The sequence below is a fragment of the Phyllostomus hastatus genome, unplaced genomic scaffold (assembly GCF_019186645.2).
Source record: "Phyllostomus hastatus isolate PE091 unplaced genomic scaffold, TTU_PhHast_1.1 phas_contig_40, whole genome shotgun sequence".
Taxonomy (NCBI): Eukaryota; Metazoa; Chordata; class Mammalia; order Chiroptera; family Phyllostomidae; genus Phyllostomus; species Phyllostomus hastatus.
In genome coordinates, this window is record NW_025333872.1 from 10,596,504 (window position 1) to 10,615,836 (window position 19,333).

The 19,333-nt window shown below is 44.0% G+C and overlaps 1 protein-coding gene across 1 annotated transcript in view; it reads right to left on the bottom strand.

The window, feature by feature from the left end:
* Positions 1-13,940, bottom strand: part of TNFRSF21 (TNF receptor superfamily member 21) — a 63,359-nt gene extending 49,419 nt beyond the window's left edge. The window contains exon 1 of the mRNA XM_045842765.1: positions 13,332-13,940. Coding sequence (XP_045698721.1) covers positions 13,332-13,418 — 87 coding nt within the window. The 5' untranslated portion in view covers positions 13,419-13,940. The remainder of the gene's footprint in view (positions 1-13,331) is intronic.
* Between the last annotated feature and the right edge of the window lie 5,393 nt (positions 13,941-19,333).

The window sequence follows — 19,333 nt, forward strand, 5'->3', positions numbered from 1 at the left end:
AGCACAGGTATAAAAGCAACTGATAAAACCAAAAAGCGTCCACTACACACTCACAATAACTCAAGAGATGAAGTGGTCTGGCACCCTTTGGATAAGAGCAAATAGTTTCACCTCCAGAAACCCTGAGAGTATCATTCTGTTTTAACAGAACCATAACTGGTTCACAAGTATGATGCTCAGCATGGTACTTGAAATGACAAGCAAATGTAATGATGAGTTTAAAACATCCCCCTTTGTTTTAACAAAAAAGATTACACTAATTTGACCCTTAGAATTATAAGTGGTATCACGACATTACTCTCCAGAGGTTATTGGTGATCCACCCTAGTTTAAACTTTAGTTATTTTGAAATTTTCATTTACCCAGAACACATACTTCACCAGTAGTGGATAAATAAGCAAATATCAGTAAAGCAGCCCAAACTGTACAGGATATGGAAACACCATAAATACTTGCTTTGGATATTAAAAGGTAAAGCCTAAGACAAAGCAAATTTCAAAGCAGGGAGGAGGCAGCTCTAAAATGACCAGCTATGCATGCTTCCAGGGCCCCCACACTCACTGCAGTGACGCACATCACTCCTGTCCCGTGTCACTTCTACTTTAGGGCCCAGAGATGGACCTGACTGAAGACAAGACACATGCAGCTATGCCAACACATGTCAGAACGTGGACGCCAACGTATCTTTAAAGATTCTTATCCCATGATCTCATCCTTCAAGCAAGTGGGGAAAAATTTCCTTGTAGTTCACACATAATTTATGTCATTCTTGTTCCCTATCAAATTGCAATATATTTTTAGAATATTTTATTTATTTATTTTTAGAGAAGGGGAAGGGAGAGAGAGGGGAAGGGAGGGAGAAAGAGAGGGAGGAAAACATTGATGTGAGAGAAACATCAATGGGTTGCCTCCCACACGCACCCTGACCAGGAACTGAACACGCAACCTAGGCTGAAGGGGAATGGAACGGCTTCGAGGGACGATGCCCAATCAACAGAGCCACACTTGTCAGGGCAAAGTGCCATCATTTTTAACAAAATTAATTGAAAGCAGTGGTAAACTTGTGTGTATTCATAATGGGCAAGCAGGAATACTTCATGAGTTTAATATAGAAAAAAATTTCATACAGCATAAAACTAATATTTTAAGAAAAACTTCAGTTACTGTCGATTTTATAACAAAGATAAGGCAACCAAGATTTATTTCTGAGATGGTGACTATAAAACATGCTAACAGACAATCAAAAGCCAGGCAGAGCTACACAGCCCCAGAATTTCTGACCATTTTATTGTGAGCAGCACATTAAATCGGTAATAGCAAGGCACTGACTGCTGGGAATTCTCTAGATTTGAAGGGGAAAAGAGAACGTATGAGGGGAAACGCTGCAAGGGGAAAGCTTCCACAAAGCACAGACAGATTTGTTCCTGGTAATGTTATATAAATTTGGTTAGCTCTTGCATGTATTTCCTACTATCCTCTCTGATTTAAAAAAGTCTTCTGTTGCTAGGGCAAAAGTAGGGACTGTTGTTGAAACTGCAAATACAGAGAATGCCAAAGCTAAAATGTGCTGACTATAGGACTGGAAGGAGGCAAGCTTAGGGGACACCAGGAAACGGGAAAAAAACGCGCAAGACCTGACCCAGATGCTGTCTTGCCTGGAACCTGCAATGCAGAAGAGCGTGCACTCAGCATTCAGTCCGTGAACCACAGACCCTCATCGCCTTCCATCCGCTGCAATTGACATTCCTATAGGTTAAGACCCTCAGCTACGTGCAGAAGCCATTTTGTTAAGAAGACAGTGGTACAGGTTCAGGGGAAATACTACTCTTCTGTGCTCAGTAAGAGTCCTGACACAAACCAAGGCAACAGTAACAACACCAGCCAGTGCAGCAATTCCAGCAAGAATGTAAAAACAAAACCTATTTTAGCCTGGAGTGTGCTGAGCAGGCCCACTTGAGCAGGTCCCAGCTAGGGGATCTGGGCAGCCCTGTCTCTTTACTTCCTCATTAGTGTAATGGATATAATGGTAACAACTACTCTCTCTCTTTTTTTTTTTTTTTGAAGATTTTATTTATTTAATTTTTAGAGAGGGGAAAGGGAAGGAGAAAGAGAGGGAGAGAAATGCCCCCCCCGCCCCCCGCCCCCCGCCCCCCGCCCCACACTGGAGACCTGGTCTGCAACCCTGATTGCAGCCCTGTCTTAGAGAGGCATATGTGCCCTGACTGGGAGTTGAACCAGCAACCCTTTGGTTCACAGGCCCATGCTCCATCCACTGAGCTACGCCCCATCCACTGCTTAACACCTACTCTCTTAACATGGTTTTCAAAATTGTTACTACAGGTAAAGCAGAAAGGACAAGCATGACACAAGTCGTGCTCCATGAATGTTAGTTATTTTAATTATCACCCCTCCTACTTATCATTTTACTATATTTTAGCTTTATTCCCTTGGGATTAGATAATCTTTTTAAATGTCCCAATTTAAATGTGAAGACTCCAGGTTTAAAAAGCTACAACTGAAAATATACCTTCCTAGACTTGGAGCATTCTACAAAACAAAAAATACAGACTACAAAATGAAGTAAAAGACCAACAAGGGGGCATTTCGAAACGGTTAGAATATAAACTTAGTAGACAGTAAATGAGAAAACGCAACAGAGGGCAACAGAGGACGGAGGCCCCACTATTACGAAGCGCACTGCAGGCAGGCGGGCGCACTGCAGGCAGGCGGGCGCACTGCAGGCAGGCGGGCGCACTGCAGGCAGGCGGGCGCACTGCAGGCAGGCGGGCGCACTGCAGGCAGGCGGGCGCACTGCAGGCAGGCGGGCGCACTGCAGGCAGGCGGGCGCACTGCAGGCAGGCGGGCGCACTGCAGGCAGGCGGGCGGGCGGGCGCCACTCCCGCGGGCATTCCCAGACTGCCTTGCCCCGACCTAGCCCCACCCACAGGAAGTCCGCGACTCCAGGGTCTAAAGCATGGGCGAACAAATTCCAGCCCGTTGCCTGCTTTTCTACAGCCCAGAAGCTAAGAATGTTTTTACCTTTTAAATAGTTTGGGGAGAGGGGACCAAAAGAAGAACAATATCTTTGTGACACATGAAAATTATTTGAAATTCAAAAGTCGGTGTCCACAAATCAAGTTTTATTGGAACACGGCCACGCCCACTCTGTTAGGTGTGGCTTAGGGCTCCTTCAAAGCGCTGCAAAGACAGAGCTGAGTCCTCTCCACAGGGACTACATGGGCCACACAGCCAAAAATACTTACTAGGCAGCTCTTTACAGATAAAGGTTACCAATCCCTGGCCTAAAGGTTTAGGAAATGCTCCCGACTGCAGCCCTGTCTTGGAGAGGCACAGGTAATATCAGCTGTTGATGGCTCCAGCGGGCCCTGGCAGGAGGGCTACAGAAGATGGTGATGTAGTTGGACACAGCAATTCTGAAACGCTCTGGACCATCTAATCCCTCACTCGCTGCAAGGTGCATGGACATCCTGCAGGACACACTGATGTCGTCCTCACCACCAACATGACACTAGAGTCCATTAAAGTCAACCAACCCCACATTAAAATGATCAAATATACCATTCAAAGTAATCACATAAGTTTATTCAGCCCATCTGTAAAGAGATAATTTCTGACTCTTTACATTTATATTAAAACCAGCAATAACAAAGATACTCTCAGACAAAAATAAAATGGATTTAGAAATCTTAACGTAAATTTTTGTGTTACTAAATATAATATTAAAAGTAGAATGTAAAAATATATGTTATACATAGCTAATGAAAACATATAACTCACCCTGGCCAGGTGGCTCACTTGGTTGGAGCATCACCCAGTTCACCAAAATGTTGTGGGTTTGACTCCTAGATTGTGGGCCTGGGCGCATACGCACAATCAATGTTTCTCTCTCACATCAGTAGTCCTCTCTCAGTCTCCCTCTCTCCCTCCCTCTCTCCCTTCCTCTCTCTCTCTCAGGTCAATCAATATATCCTCAGGTGAGGATTTAAAAAAAAACTTATAACTGAAAATATAAAGAACTAATGCAAATGAGGTTAACACAAATTCCACTCAATAGTTGGGACAGAGGGCGTTATGAGTACAAGTAATCATCACATGGATACATTTATGACATCCCTAGCAACTATTGGAATGCCAATTTACACAAGCAAGGATATTTCCCTATCTCTACTAAAGCAGCATAAATAAATTAAAATGACAAACTCCAATGCTGGCAGGCTTGTGGGGTAAAGGGCACATTTATAGGTTGCTGGTGGCACTCTAAATTAATCTAGTCTTTCTCAAGGCAATCTGGAAATATGCAGCAAGAGCCATAAAACTGTTCGTTTCCTGTGACCCAGTGATTCCACCTTAGGCAATGTACCTCAAATACCCTCTCTTTTGGGAACAACCCAAAGAAAAAGGGCATCTGGTTTGTACAGAGACAACTTCATCAGTGCTGCTTGCTCACAGTGGGAGAACAATGACAACAATCCAAGTGTCCCACAAAAGTTGGATGGCTCAGCACACTGCTAGCCGGGGAAAAGTGGCCATTAGAAATGGTAGGCATGAAGACTCGAACTGACATGAATCATGGGTACCTTAAACTTACTAATACCCATCCAAACTTTGGGTTCCCCAATCTACTCCAATCCTCCCCCAACCTTCCCCTCCAAAGTTAATCAGACCACCAGACTCAACTCAAGAACTGGGGAGTCAGCCTAAATGAGTGCTTTCCTTCAACCCCACCCACCCCCATCTTTCACCAACAGTAACCTGTCCAAAATCTTTCAAAATGTGAATCCCCATCTTCAGTAACACCACCCCAGAAACACCATCTCTCCCCTGCACTACAGCAGAAGATTTCAACTGGTCTCTTGCTTCTAGGCTTCCCTCTCTAATCCATTCTCCAGAGAGCTGACCAAGCTCTTAAAAAATCTAATTCAAGCTATATTATAGCCCTGCTGTCCACTGCACTCTGAGTTACATCCTGACACTTTCACACCTTTAAAAAGGTTTATATGATCTGGCCCCTGCTGCTTCTTTACCCTCATCCACATGCCCTTTGCCCCTATTTGCTGAGCGCCAACCACATGACCTGTCTAATCTTTGAACATGCAGGGTCTTTCTTACCTCTGTGCCATCCCACATGCTGTTCCCTCTTTCCAGCACACTCTTCCTTCTGTTCTTAAAGGCTCATTCTTCTTACATATCAACCCTTTTGTCTTCCCTGATAAGCTATGAACTCTGAGAGGAACCATAAATAACCTTTTACTATCATATATATACCCACAGACTAGCAATGCCTAACATTTAAGAGTTGCCCCATATTTATTAAGTAAATGAAAAATAATCTATATAAGATAACAGAAATAGCTACATGAAAAAGGCAGAACACAAGCAAGTACATTAGTTTTAACTACACATAAATGTTCATACACTGTCATCAGAAAATGGGAATGAATTGGGAAGTCTCACCAAGAGAACTCCATACCCTAATTCTTCTAGTCTGCCAACTTGCTTAAGTTTAGAATGTTCTGTTAGCAACTCAAATACCCTTGAATTATAGATCTCAGGAGTGAGATATAGCTCACGCTCCAGTTGCCTTCTAACTTGTCTAGAATGAACAATTAGTTTAGAGCAACATCCTTCTGGAATTCCTTCAACAATCGTTTATTGCTTAACTACTAGGTGTCATGGCATTGAGCCAGAAACACAAAGATGAATAGCACGTTGTCTGTCATCTTTAAGAAGTTGAAATGGAATAACAGCCCTGGCCCTGAGCATTCCAAATAAGGAAAGAAGCACACCCAAAACCTTGTCTGATTTTGTATTTTTTCCTGGACCAGGTTTTAACACCAGATTCAAACCCAAAAAGAGCGAGAGAGGAGGCCTGGATTTCTAAATGCAAAGGAAGCGCAAGGAGTGAATAATAACCAGCTAACTTATTCTGGAAACCTGTCACCGTTGGCCTGTGAAGCTTTTCCCCCTCCCCAACCCTCCTGCTTCTCCTAATCCTATTAAACTGACCTGCCCATACTGAGAATGCAATCAGATAATGGTCTTGTCTCAAAGGTTCTTTGGGAGACCAGAATTCCAATCTCTTTCCCAGAATCAGTGATTAAATTTCCTCTTGCCCTTTGCCTCTCTTTAGTCTAGTCAGTATCTACAGCCTATGAAGAGAGATATGTTTGAAAGCTTGCTTACAGGAGCACTACCTGATAAACCTCAACAATTATGGAGTTAAAAACAGCTTCTCAGAGACCTGAAATGAGAAGTTAACAAAGGAAATACTAAAAACTGGCGATGCAAATTAATGCACTAATCCTATACAAATAATCAGGCTGGCAGCAAAGAAAACCCTAAAAAGGTCCTCAATTTCTCAGGATGAATGAGTCGAAACTATTGCTAAGTAGACTCCATGTCACACTGTTACTCACTAAGCAAATATTTTTCAAAAGCAACCCAAGTAGCAGGAAAGGAAAGTAACCATTCCCTATTTATAACATTTCAATTTGCAAGCGTCTCTTTCCATCTCATCCATGGCACCATTGCCCGTCAGAGTCACGCCATAGGAAAATGCTTGCCAATGAGTCCGGACCTCTCCTTTCAAGCCACACACACAGGTTGCTCATACTTTGGCTGTTTGGGCTAAAAGTCCAAGTGCCACCAAGGAGCAGAAGTGCTCGTCAGATGGAAAGAGAATGTTCAACTCTCGGGTAATATCATTGCCGTAACAGAAAACAAATTTCCAGTAAATTAAGGTTACTTGTCCCCTACCCACAACCTGGCAGAAGAGCAGTGTGTATAAAGCCACAGTGGCCTAGATATGAATCCTCTGTCTAGCAGCTGCCAATTGCTTCATCGTAACCTCTTTTACACCTCATTTTTTATGCATAAAATGGGGCGAATGCTATAACTCATGGACTTGTAGGATTAACTGAGATCATTATTAAAAGGTATTCAATGGTAGTCAATGGTTAAGTACTCAATAAAAATATCAATATCAGTGATTAATATGAACAGCCACTAATATTCCTCCTTCTGAGTCCTCAGTGTTCAAGTCCTCCTGAACCCACAGTTGCTCTCATTTGATTCCACCACTGAAGGACTCACTCCTCTCCTCCCTCCTAAGCCCATTAAAGTCCTGTTCCTCCTCCTGAAACAGATCTGCAAATGGCTCCAAGTGACTGAGACACCAGGCACTTCTGGCAGCAGAAGAGCAAATGGAAAATTATAAAAGATCAGATAATGAGCCTTGCTAGGCCTTAGCTTTTCTAAGTCCTGCTCGTGTTTTTGTTTTTAGGACAAACCCTTAGAGATAATTTTCAAATATTCTAAAGAGAAGATGGTGCTATAAAGCTCAGTGCCCTCACTACCCACCCACAACCTGCTCAGCTCCACCCTCTCTGAGGTCCCTCTGAGCACAGCTGTCCCACCACTGCAAACATCTGTCATCTCCAAGACCAGGGAGAACGAACCATTCCCGGCAGCCTTTAGCACCCCTCAAGGAGAGTGAGATCACTACTGCTTTGAATCAATAGCCTAACACCAGTGAGCCCCACCTCCCTGCAGTCCCAAGTCCAGCAACACTCACTGACACCTGCCAGGTTCCTCCCAGATTATGACCTCAGCCCAGCTCCTCTCCTCTTGGACCCAGGCTGGAAATGGGAGGTGGTAGAAAAGCCAGGTGGCAGCATTCAAGCCAATTTAGGATTCCTGTTTATTTTTGCTATTTGACAAATACAAACACTGGGGCAAGGCCAGTATTTACTCACCATCTCAGCCCTATTCCTAAAGAAGCAAAGCTCAGCAGCTGCTACTCCGGCAGCAACAAGGACCAGTGTCCAGCTAACACCAAATAGAGATTTAATTTTAGGGACCAAGTTGACTCCTATGATGGCTTCACTTTTCATTCTGTCAAGCAGACATATCAGTGCCTGCCAGTCCACACTGAGCCTGCTCCAAATGGTCATCGGGCACATGCCCAGAAGCAATGAGGTAACCTGGGCTCTTCTTGCCATAGAAGAAAGCACCTGAGTTTGCCAGGAAGTTGCCAGTGACCTGGCACCACCAGAATTTGCCAGGCCTGCTTTAGGGGAAGAAGGCCAGCTGAGTACTAGTGCTTACTGAAATATAAGCATCAGAGCCACCACAATGAAAAGTCACTTAATTCATACTGGTCCCCCAAAAGTCTGATGAGGCATCTGACCATTTCCCATCACCAAAAAATAATTTAATAAAGTTTACTTAAGCCAATCAATTATAGTTTACATGCTTTATAAAGTGCCAGCTGAGTACAAAACGAATTTGCAACTTGCCTACAGAGTCTCCAAAGAGACTTTACCTCTCATCTTCAGGGACTGAGTCAAGTATAAAGCTCAAGTGTGATGTCTCTGCCTTCTGACTTATGATGCATAAAGTACAGGGACCACTTGCTAGATCAAGTCATCCCAGCAGTTCACACCCACTTGCCCTTATCCAGTAAAGACATGCCCAGAGAAAGGGGCCTTCTGCAAACCGTCCCGGAAAACATGGCATTAACTGTGTGTACCAAACCCAAAGAGTGCGCTTACCAATTTGGACTTAGTCCAAACTGAACCACACTAACATGTAATTTAGTCAATTGGTAGATCTCTGCCTAATTAGCCTCAGGGCTTTTTTTCCCTCAATCTAAGTTGTTAGTATATGTTCCATTACAAGAAAATTTTTTTCTTATTTCGGTTTGCTTGTGTATTTTATTTACACTGCAGTTTTGTTTATTTTTTTTTCCCCCGTGTGGACAGGACCTGAGGCAGATTCATGCATATGCCTTTAGAAACAGTTCAGATAAAAAAAAAAAGCTTGATCACATTCTATACATTTGACAGCAGGGACGGAAGGGAGACTCATGGGGTAAGTCAGAAATCCTGCATTCCAGTACAGGCCTGTGTGACCCGCGCTGCTGATTGTAAGTCACTTTCCCCACTGAAGCTAATGTATGTCATTACGAAACTTGGCAGATTTCTCTTCCTCTGGCTTTCAGACTAACAGCAAATTTCAAGTTTTTAAAGATTTTCACATCAATCACATTTTGTGTATTGCTTTTAGTACATTTGTCTGGTAATTCCATATGAGAGAATGAAACCCAACCAGCAGGACTGAGGGCCACGTACATTTTTCTTTTATCCTCACTCGAAGACATTTTTTTCATTGCTTTTTTAAAGAGAGAGGGAGACGGAGAAACATTGATGGGAGAGAGAAGCATCAACTGGCTGCCTCCCAAATGTACCCAGACTGGGGATCCTATGCACTGGACTATTGACAGAAAGCACAACTTAGGCATATGCCCTGCCTGACCAGGAATCGAACTGGCAACCTTCTGATTAATGGGTGATACTCCAACCAACTGAGCCACACTGGCCAAGGCAAACATTACATGCCATATAAATTGTACCTGTGGGCAAGATCCAAATCCTAATTCATCCTTGAATTCCACTGCCTCTCTCAGAACTTGTTCAATGTAGGTTTATTAACATGAAAAATAATCCAGGCTGGGTTTCACTTCCAGCTTTTACACCTTAAAATTATGGAGTTAAGGTATACAAAAAGGAGAAAATCAGCTCTCATTCAAAGTTCTACCTGAACTTGCCATCAAGTCCATTCAGGACCTCAGTCCCCACAAGACCACTCCATGTGTGCCTAGTCAAAGAGCCAAAGTCAAGTGCCAAGACATTGATAATTAACTTAGATAAGTGAAGGCCAGGAGGTGGCACTAAGCTAGACACCTAGTCATAATGACAGAGAAAATCCCCAATGTTGGTGCTCTCTAGGCTACCACACAGCTGAACAGGCTCTTAACAGCAAATGTCCCTCTATCTGGAATTCATAATGTGTGCAGAGTAGTAGTTTTCAAAACTTCAGACCTCATTTCCTTGTCAGTGATGGCCCCCTTCTCTTCTAACTCCCCCACTGCCAACATTCTATCTATCCAGTCAGAGCAGCTTCCCTGAGGGCAAAAGACACGTGGGAGTCTTGTATCACACCGGGCAAGCCCTTCTAGGCATTCCTTAAAAGTGGCGTGAACCTAAAGGTCTCATTTATCTTCTCTCCAGACATTTGGCCTGGAACACGTAACATTCTGTCTTTCAGTTTATGGTTTACTTTCCAATACCATGCGGACACAACTCATCAGAGACGGAAGTACAAGCAGCAAGAACACCTCTTTCCAAAGGCACTCACGTAACCTTCATTAGTGTTTTGCAATGAATCAAACCACCAGTCCCAACTTTTCCCCAGTGAGCCTTTTCTGTTTTTACGTTCCATCATCTAGCAGTTTGGACTTGTAAAATAGTCAGTGTGGCACAGCAGTGGGGAAAGCATGAGCTGAGGGGTCAGGCAGTCCTGGGGTCCAGCCCCAGCACCGTCACTTGTGAGCTGTGTGGTCCAGGACAAACCAGTGAAGACTCTGCAGCCTCCATTTTCTCATCTGTAAGATGGAGAGAATAGCACCTGCTCCACAGAAATGTTGACAGTAAATAAGACACTGCATATAAAGCACCTGACACATAGTAATTTACATAGATATAATCATACTATGTGTTATATATATTATACACAAGTGTACTATGTTATACATATTATAACTATATATATTTATTTGGTTTTTTAAAACTTATAGTAAGTTCTCTTCCATACAGTTAAGTCTGCCATGGCAAGAAAACGCATCAAACACGTGACAATAACAAAAGTTGCCACACAATACAGGAGATATCTGAAATAAGAGGGGTACCTGAAAGGCATAATAAACAGGACATTTTATTGGGTTATTTTCTAATCTAACTGCAATGTATGGGTAAGGGCACTAACCCCCCTACCTCTCCCTGGAGTGTTCTGAGCACCTGACAATTTTACCTGAGTTCTGGGACCTGGTGTTTGTCATTTTTACACAGTCAAGAATCCAATGGGATAAATAATCCTTAGGACAATGTCATGAAATCATTATTTTATACCTTAACAACACCTGCCTCAAGAACTGGAGCTTGAAGAGTGGGCACAGAAAAAATAAAGGACATTGTCTTTCCATCCTGCTTGGGGGTTACAGCATAGCCAGCCCCAGTAACTCGAGACACACCCTCTCAATCACTCTTAGGGACAAAGGGATCGATCCTAGGCCATTCCATGAATTGAATAAGAACCTTTGCATTGTAGTCAGCAGGAGGACACCCATTTTAGTTAACACCTTGAGATTGCTTCAACCTCCACTACAAATTTCATTTTTTAAAGAGATAGCCAAAATTTGCCCCAGCTGGTGTGACTCAGTGACTGGAGCACCCACCTGCAAACGAAAAAAATCACTGGTTTGATTCCTGGTCAGGGCACATGCCTGGGTTGCCAGCCAAGTGGCCAAGTCCCTGGATGGGGGCCTGTGAGATAGATGTATCTCTCCCAAATCAATGTTTCTCTTCCTCTCTTTCTCCTTCCCCTCCCTTCTTTCCGAAAGTAAATAATGTTAAAGAGATAGCCAAATTTAATTCTCAGGTCTTCAGTTACAATCCAGTGCACAATTTTTGCATACTAAGTTTAATAATTTAGGAAAAGGAGCTGAGGTCTTTCTCAGTTGGTTAAAGCAACCTATACCCTTGGATTACATCAAGATCTTACTTTAAACACCTATCTCATACTAAAAGGTAAAATAAATGAAATATAATGACTTAACAGTTAATGCAGGAGTGGACTCTATGGGGAGCATAATGATCAGTTGTGTTGGGGGGACCCCATTGAGTAGATCTCAGGTGGAGAAGGAGGAAACTCAAGGGTAGACTTAATCCCACTGATAGTAAGATTACTGATATGGATTTAGCAGGGTTTCTTTCTACAGCAAGACTGCCAATCCGGGTTTACTGTTTGAAAGGATCCCCTAGTGGTCCCCACCCACCACACTTGTTCCAGGGATACCTATCTTGACTCTGTCATTACTCTAAATGGGCAGAAAAAGAGTCTCTGAAGGCAGACTGGGACTTGCTTCATTATAAATGCTAAAAGCACCAAACTTTTCTTTAGCCTCTCTCTTCCCCTTAAAACACTCGCTCCCACGGGGAACCAGAGTGTCTGTAGGATGAATTCCCAGGCCATAGCAACTGCACTGAACTGGGATCTAAGCAGATCTTGGCTGGCCAGGCACTAAACCCTTTCCCGGAAGGAGACAGCAAGCCTGCCTTTAGGCTCTTGTTTTGAGGTTGTTGTTGTTTTTCATTTTTGTGGGCTTTTTAGCTAAGAACCTTCACCTTCCCTGCAAAGATAAAAAGATAGGAATGGGAAACTTACGATGGCTCCAGTGCTTGATCTCAAAGGAATTTTCTTCCACCTAACTCGCCCCCCTCCCCTCTAACATTTGGGAAAAAAAAGGGGGAAGGATCTGGGATAAGTTGGGGATAAGTTCTGGGTCAAGAGTGGTTTCAGGCTTTGACCAGATAGCTGATGGAGGACTAGTTACAGGACATGTCTTAGAGCTGAATGCAGTTTGTGTGAAGAAGAATCTGTCCCACCCTGCAGGGTCACCTGTCTGGCCACAGGTAAAGGACGCTTAGATAAGACTGGAGATCATTCATCTTCCTTTATGTAGATCTCTCTCCCCCTTCCCCCACTCAAGTGCAAGCTCTCTGGATGGCTGAAAACCGGCGCTCCGAGGCGCCTGAGATTGGGTCTGAGGGCTCTCTCTCTCTCTCTCTCTCTCTCTTTTTTTTTGCGAGCAAAAACTGGGACCCACCGGAGCCAAGGAGCAGAGGTGGGGGAGGGGCGGCTTGCGCTCTGCTGGGGAATGCGGGGCGCGGCGCACCGCGGTCTCCGGCGTCCGACGCGCACCGGTACCACTCTCCCACTGCGGTAGCATCCCGACATGACACTGCAGCTGCAACAAAGCGCCGGCCGCGGCCAACCCTCCGCGCCCCGCACCACAGCCCCGGGCCCACACCAGCCGGAGAGAGCAGCGGCGAGTGGCTGGGGAGGGGGAGGAAGGTGGGGGCACGAGGGGACCGAGTAGGGGAAAAGCCCTGAAACGCTAAGGAAGCCCAGCTGCCACCTCTAGCGCCTCCTCTAGGGAAGCCCGATTGCAAGGAAAACAATTCGCCGTCATTCCTAAGTCCCAGCTGAGCCTTGCGACTCCCCCCAAATGACCCGTCGGAGTCCTCCGGAGCGTTGCTTTCCATTGCAAGCCCCCTAACCCAGCCGACCTGACCCCGCGACCCCGCAGATCGACAACGCGCACCGCCCCCAACACCAGCCCTAGCCCGGGCACCCGCCCCTCCCCGGGAGAGCGGCTCCGGCTGGTCCCGCGCGGCCCCCCGAACGCTCACCAGGAGGAGGGAGCCCGCGATCATCGTGGCTCCGACGATGTGACTGCAGGAGGCGAGGGCTGAGCTACCACTCGCAGAGGTCCCCATGGCTGAGCCCCGGGCTCGAAGGGGCGCCGGGAACGCGTGGCTCTCGGGCAGCTGGAATCGGCGGCTGCTTCTGCCCAGCGCCGCATCCACCGCCGCCTCCCCGGCCGGGAGCCCATCTACCTCCAACACCCCATATGCACTGCGGCAGCCGGGCAGCCGGACAGAGGAGGGAGGCGGCGACGGAGGCTCTCGGGGTGCTCAGCACCTGCCCAGCGTCGCGGCCACCCGGGCGGGGTGAGACAGCCGCGGCTGCAACCGGCGCCGCCCGGTGCTTTCCTCCGACAGCGGCCGCGGAGAACCAGGGAAGAGGGCTGGGCGCGAGAAAGCAAAGAAACAACTTCCCATAGCGAAGCCTCCAGCCACTGCCAGCCACCCTCCTCCGCTACAGAGACCCGCCGGCGAGGAGAAATAAGTCGGTGACCGCCGGGCGTGGGGACACACGTGGTGGCGCCGAAGGGGCGGAGGATCGGCCTTTTGTGATGTCACCCGGGAAGAGGCAGGGCTCTTTGTGCTATCCGACTGGGAAGGCGTTCCAGGTGGAGCGAGGAGGAAGAGGGTGCCCCTTGGCGTTCGCTGAAAAAATTGCAGCTGCTTACTGACTAGGAAATCACTGTGAAGGCTTGCACACCCCGACCCAAATGTACTTCTTTTTTCCACGATGATTCTGAGTAAATTATATCTGTGATCGACGCCTTTCCATTGTTTCTGACTCAAGGATTAGAACAGCCAACGACCATAGAGCACTTAGATCATCTGCGTGCTAAAAAGAGACCAGTGAGTTGGTTCTCAAACTTGGCCGAGCTTTAGAATCACCAGGAGAATTTAAAACATGTATTTTACTGTATTTTGATGCCTGGTCCCACCAGAGATTCTGATTTAATCAGAACTGGGTGTGGCGCTGCCACTTGGATTTTTAAAAGTTCTCCAGGTGATTTTAATGTGGGGTGAAGTTGAAAACCTTCGGGCTAATGAATGCAGCTAAAGCAATCCAGACTAAGGATTCCAAACCCAGAGGCCAGTGCAGTTAGGATGGTCCTCCAGAACGTTGGAAATCCTTAAATGTGCGGGCAGGTACGTTTTCCTAATAAGGTATCCAGAGTTTTTTAAATCAGATTATCATAGAGATTAAAAAAAAAAATTCTTCCTTTGAAAAAAAGTGTTAAAATGTTTTAGTTGAGTTCCAAATGCCTTTGTTAGATGTGGACAGGTGGAAAGAAAGGTAGTACCCTGCTTCAGAAGTAAAGAAAGCCAGAGCAACATCAGGGATGACTGACATCTCCCACATTTCCTAATGTGAGAGAGGACCTGGCATCCCTTTCTTTGTTTCCCATGGAGAGAGGCAGAATGTCCTAACTGTGGGCTCCATCATCCAGGTACTGACAGTACACGGCATACTTTACTGAAATTAAGTCTTTGGCCATCTGGTCCACACCATTCACTTGTGAGCCCTATGTGGTCCTGGGTTTATTCTAGCCTTCCTTAGTCCCTTCAACTTCAAGATAAACACATTTTCTCAATTTTTGTTTCAAGACTGAATGCCCAGTACTCTTGAAGGTATCCAGAAGTGTCAGCTATTTGTTTTCTGATTTCTGTATTGTGCTTTGTCCTTTGTGCACACTTTGAAAGATGCTGAAAATTAATATGAGGATTATTTCCAATCTATTCTTTCGAACATTCATCAGTAAAGAAAAGAATTGTCCTTAGATGTTGGAGGGGAGAAAAGCCATAAAATATATCTGGTAGAATTCAAAGACATTCTAGAAAACATTACCACTGTCTATAGAATTGTGGGGAGAGAGTAATGTTTATACCTGAATCTCTGTAGCTATTTCCAGAAATTCAGAAGTGATCACGGTATATGCATTGTGTCTCCATACATAACAGTTGCAATTATTTCTTCAACAATTCAAGTGACTGATCAACATCATCATAATGTTTTTTTAAGGAAATTACATAGGTATTAAAAAATGGGGGAAAGGCAAAGATGTGATTTGTTACTTTAAATTAAAATATGTAGCCCTAGCCAGTGCAACTCAGTTGGTTGGAGCATCGCTGTAATGGGAAGGCTGCAGGTTCGATTCCTGATCGAGGCACATGCCTGGGTTTCAGGTTTAATTCCCAGTCAGGTCCTTATGGTCTTCAGTCCAGGTGCCTCCAGAAGGCAACCAATCAATGCTTTTCTCTCACATCAGTGTTTCTCTCCCTCCCTTCATCTCTCTCTTTGAAAACAAAGAACTCAAAATCTGCCCAGGCATGCAGAGAGGTAAACTAACTATAGTATAATGTCATATGTGCTGTAACAGAGCCACATGGGAAAAGAACTAGAGAAAGAGCCAACTAAGCCTGTAAATGCTTTTTATTTCACTTGTAAAAATTCATCAACTGTTGATTAACTCATCACCACATTTTCAGTGTGGTCACTTAGACATGTTTACTTTCTGAAAAAGGATAGAAATTCAATATGTATAAGGATTAGTTTTGCCACATCTTTGCCCTAAAATCGCTCTTCAACACCCCATCTCCTCACACATATCCCAACTATGGCCTCTTTCTATTTCTGCCAGTTATGCACAATTGTCCTAGTTTCAAGGCTCAGAATTATTGTTGATTCCTTCCCCTTCCTTAGTATTTTTCCTGCGAACATGCTTTTTCTATCCTTCTCTGTCTTTCTAGTTAAAACCTGATTATATATCTTGGCACTAAAGAAATCACCAAAACTACCATATTGCCTTAAAATTTGCTTCATTTTTTTTTATTTATGCTGCCCACTTCTGGCAGTTCTAGTAAAATTTTAATTTTTAAAAATGTAAGAACCCACTTTCTACAATGAAAATAACAGTCGCCCTCATTCTGAGCAGCGACTGCTTTACAGCCAGTACGCTGCTGGTCCGTGAAGGAAGAGCAGGAGTTCGATGAGAATAGATATGAACGTGCAAAAGGAGCAGGAATCAGCTGAAATCAAGCTCAAAGGGAAAAAGAGGGGATGGAACTTATTTCATTTCAATATGTACTGAGTGTCTACTACATATCAGACATACTTTGGTACTTCAGAAGCAATAATAAGAACATGAGGAGCTCAGTCTTGGAGACGAGAAAGGTAAAAAGATAACTAAAATAACATAGCAGGTATGAATGGTGGAGATTGCTATTTTCCCCCAGGATAGCTCCACACTTATTGTCAACTGATTGTGTGGCTGCCCAGAATAAAAAAAAAAAACGACATTTCCCAGCTTCCAGTGCTATTAGGTATGACTCTATGACTAAAGTTCTGGCCAGGCAGAATGGTGGTGTGTGCCTCCTGGAAAACATTCCCATTGTCTAGAACTTGGTTATTCATCATCCGTCTCATTTGATCTGTCACTAACACCTGCTAATTCTACCTTAATCAATTCTAATCTATGTCATTTCTCCCCCTTGCTCCTCCCCTATGTCCCTTCTGTTCTGGCCTAGGCTGCTTACCTACTTGATCACACAAACTGCATGATTGGCATCCCAGCCTCTCCTCTTGCCTGGACCTCTCAATTCCACAATAAGTCTCTCCTTCACACCCTAAGGAAAAATGAACTTTTTAGAACCCAGATCTGATCACGTCCTTCCCTCTCCAAAAGCCAAAAAAGTTTCATTATTCCTAATTTGAAGTCCAAAATCCTAATAAAACTACTTGTCATTTAACCCTACCCACTGCCACCAGGTTAAGTAAACATGTACAGGTGTGGCACCCAGAGCCTTGATTTCCTTCATCCCCAGTTTAGTTTTTCATCTCCACTGCCTGCCAGTCGCTACAAACCTCAGGCTCTCTATGCTGATCCCATTAGATCACTGTTTCTTAACTACCTGGTCCCTGTTACCCTCCCAAGACTTTGTTAGGTGTTGTTTTCTTTTCACTTCCCCTCCTCTGCTTATTGAATTCCCATGAATCCAACCTTTAAGCCAAACACAAATGGTATTTCATCTGAGAAGCCTTTTAAGATTTTATTTATTCATTTTTAGAGGCAGGGGAAGGGAGAAAGAGAGGGAGAGAAACATAAATGTGTGGTTGCCTCTCACACACCCTCACTGGGGACCAAGCCCACAACCCAGACATGTGTTCTGACTAGGAATTGAACTGGCAACTCCTTGGTTCACAGGCTGGCATTCAATGCACTGAACCATACCAGCTAGGGCAAAAGCCTTTTCTTTTTTGTTTTGTTTTTCTTAATCCTCACCCAAGGATATGTTTTTATTGATTTCAAGGAGAAAGAGAGAGAGAAACATCTATGTAAGAAATATCAATCAGTTGCTTCCCATAGGTGCCCCGGTCAGCGATGGAACTCACAACCTAGTTTAGGTGCCCCGAGCAGGAGCCCAGCCCATCACCTTTTGGTGTACAAAAATGACACTCCAACAAACTAAACCACCCAGCCAGAGCTGAGAAGCCTTTTCTAATGTCCTCTCTGTACTTTCTCTACCCTCATTTGAAAAGGCTTAGTTGTTCCTTCCTCTGGTTCTTTCCCTCATGTGGCTGTGTTATACCATGTATGACATTATACTAGAGTAAATTTACCTCTCTGTGTCCCTGGGCAAATTTATAGTTCTTTGGGACCTAAGTCCATGACTTAATCGTCTTCATAGCTCCCTAGTCGAGAGTCAAGATATTTACATGGCTCGATAAATATTTGCTGAGTGAAACAAACTCAGAAAAGTTTGACAAGCAATGGAATAGTTAACACACCTGGTGTATCTTTTCTTTTTTCCAGTCTCATATCAAACATCCAGAGTTGTGTTGTATAAACAATAACAGATTTAATCTTGTTTGTTACCAAAGTGCCACGTCCTAAACTGGGGTTGAACAACTTGTCTGCAGCTCTGTTTCCTTAGAATTCATTTAAAAACTTGCTGTTCTTCAGCCTAAGAAGGAAAATCAGCCATTCAGTAAGAGATTGCAAGATTAAGTGCAGGAACACGAGTTTGATCAAGTCTCCATGGTGACAAAGAAGGCATTTTTGGGTAAGATCAAATGGGAACAGAATTGCAAAACAGGTGGGGTTTCAGAGGCTTCCTTTTCTCTTGGATGATAAGAGAGGGATAATTTGAAAACTAAAATAACCAGTCCTTTGAAGGTATAACACCTTTGTCTCATTCCCAAGAACAGTGAGGTGATGAAATTGTTTTCTTTCTTTGAAGGAGAGAACTTGCTATACTGTGAAAAGTAGAACTCACCTTGAATTCCCCATTATCCATGTGCTTTAGAAATCCACACCTCTAACATTTTCATTTTACCATAAGCTTTTCACTCAGAGCCCTGAATCATTTCTCACTTGATGGGAGAGTTGATGAGAAAATAGACCTCATTTAATAGTTTAAGTGAAAGATAATGGGCTTGGGGAGCCACCATGGGGAGACATGGATCAAATCTTTCGTGTACCACTTAATTGGGTAGGTTTATGAAGGACCTTAACATATTTATTTATTTATTTTTTATTTATTTTTAGTTTCCTCGTTTGTAAGAGAGTAAGAACTAGTGGTCGTATGTACGAGGAATAAATGAGAGAAAATATGTAAAATTCCGAACACAATGCTTGTCCCTTAGTATGTACTCAATAAATTAACTTCTCTTCTCCAATCCCCTTTTGAGATAATCTTTCATTAGCTACTTTAATTAAAGAAGAAACATTAGGTTGAAATTTTTTTAATTTCTTCAGAAATGCATTAGAACTTGGCATTAAGATGGATAGAAAAATTGCTTACTCTGGTATCATGCAATATAGTGCCAAAGAAATGTTAGGATGGTCAATGATGCAGGCTGTGAGAGAATTAAAAAAAAAAAAAGGGTAAAGGAAAAAGTTTTTATTCACTCTCCAAGAAATGGGGCAGGGGTGTAGAGAGATATACCAGCATTGAGGGGTGGGGCTTTGAGTTTTCATTGCATTACAATG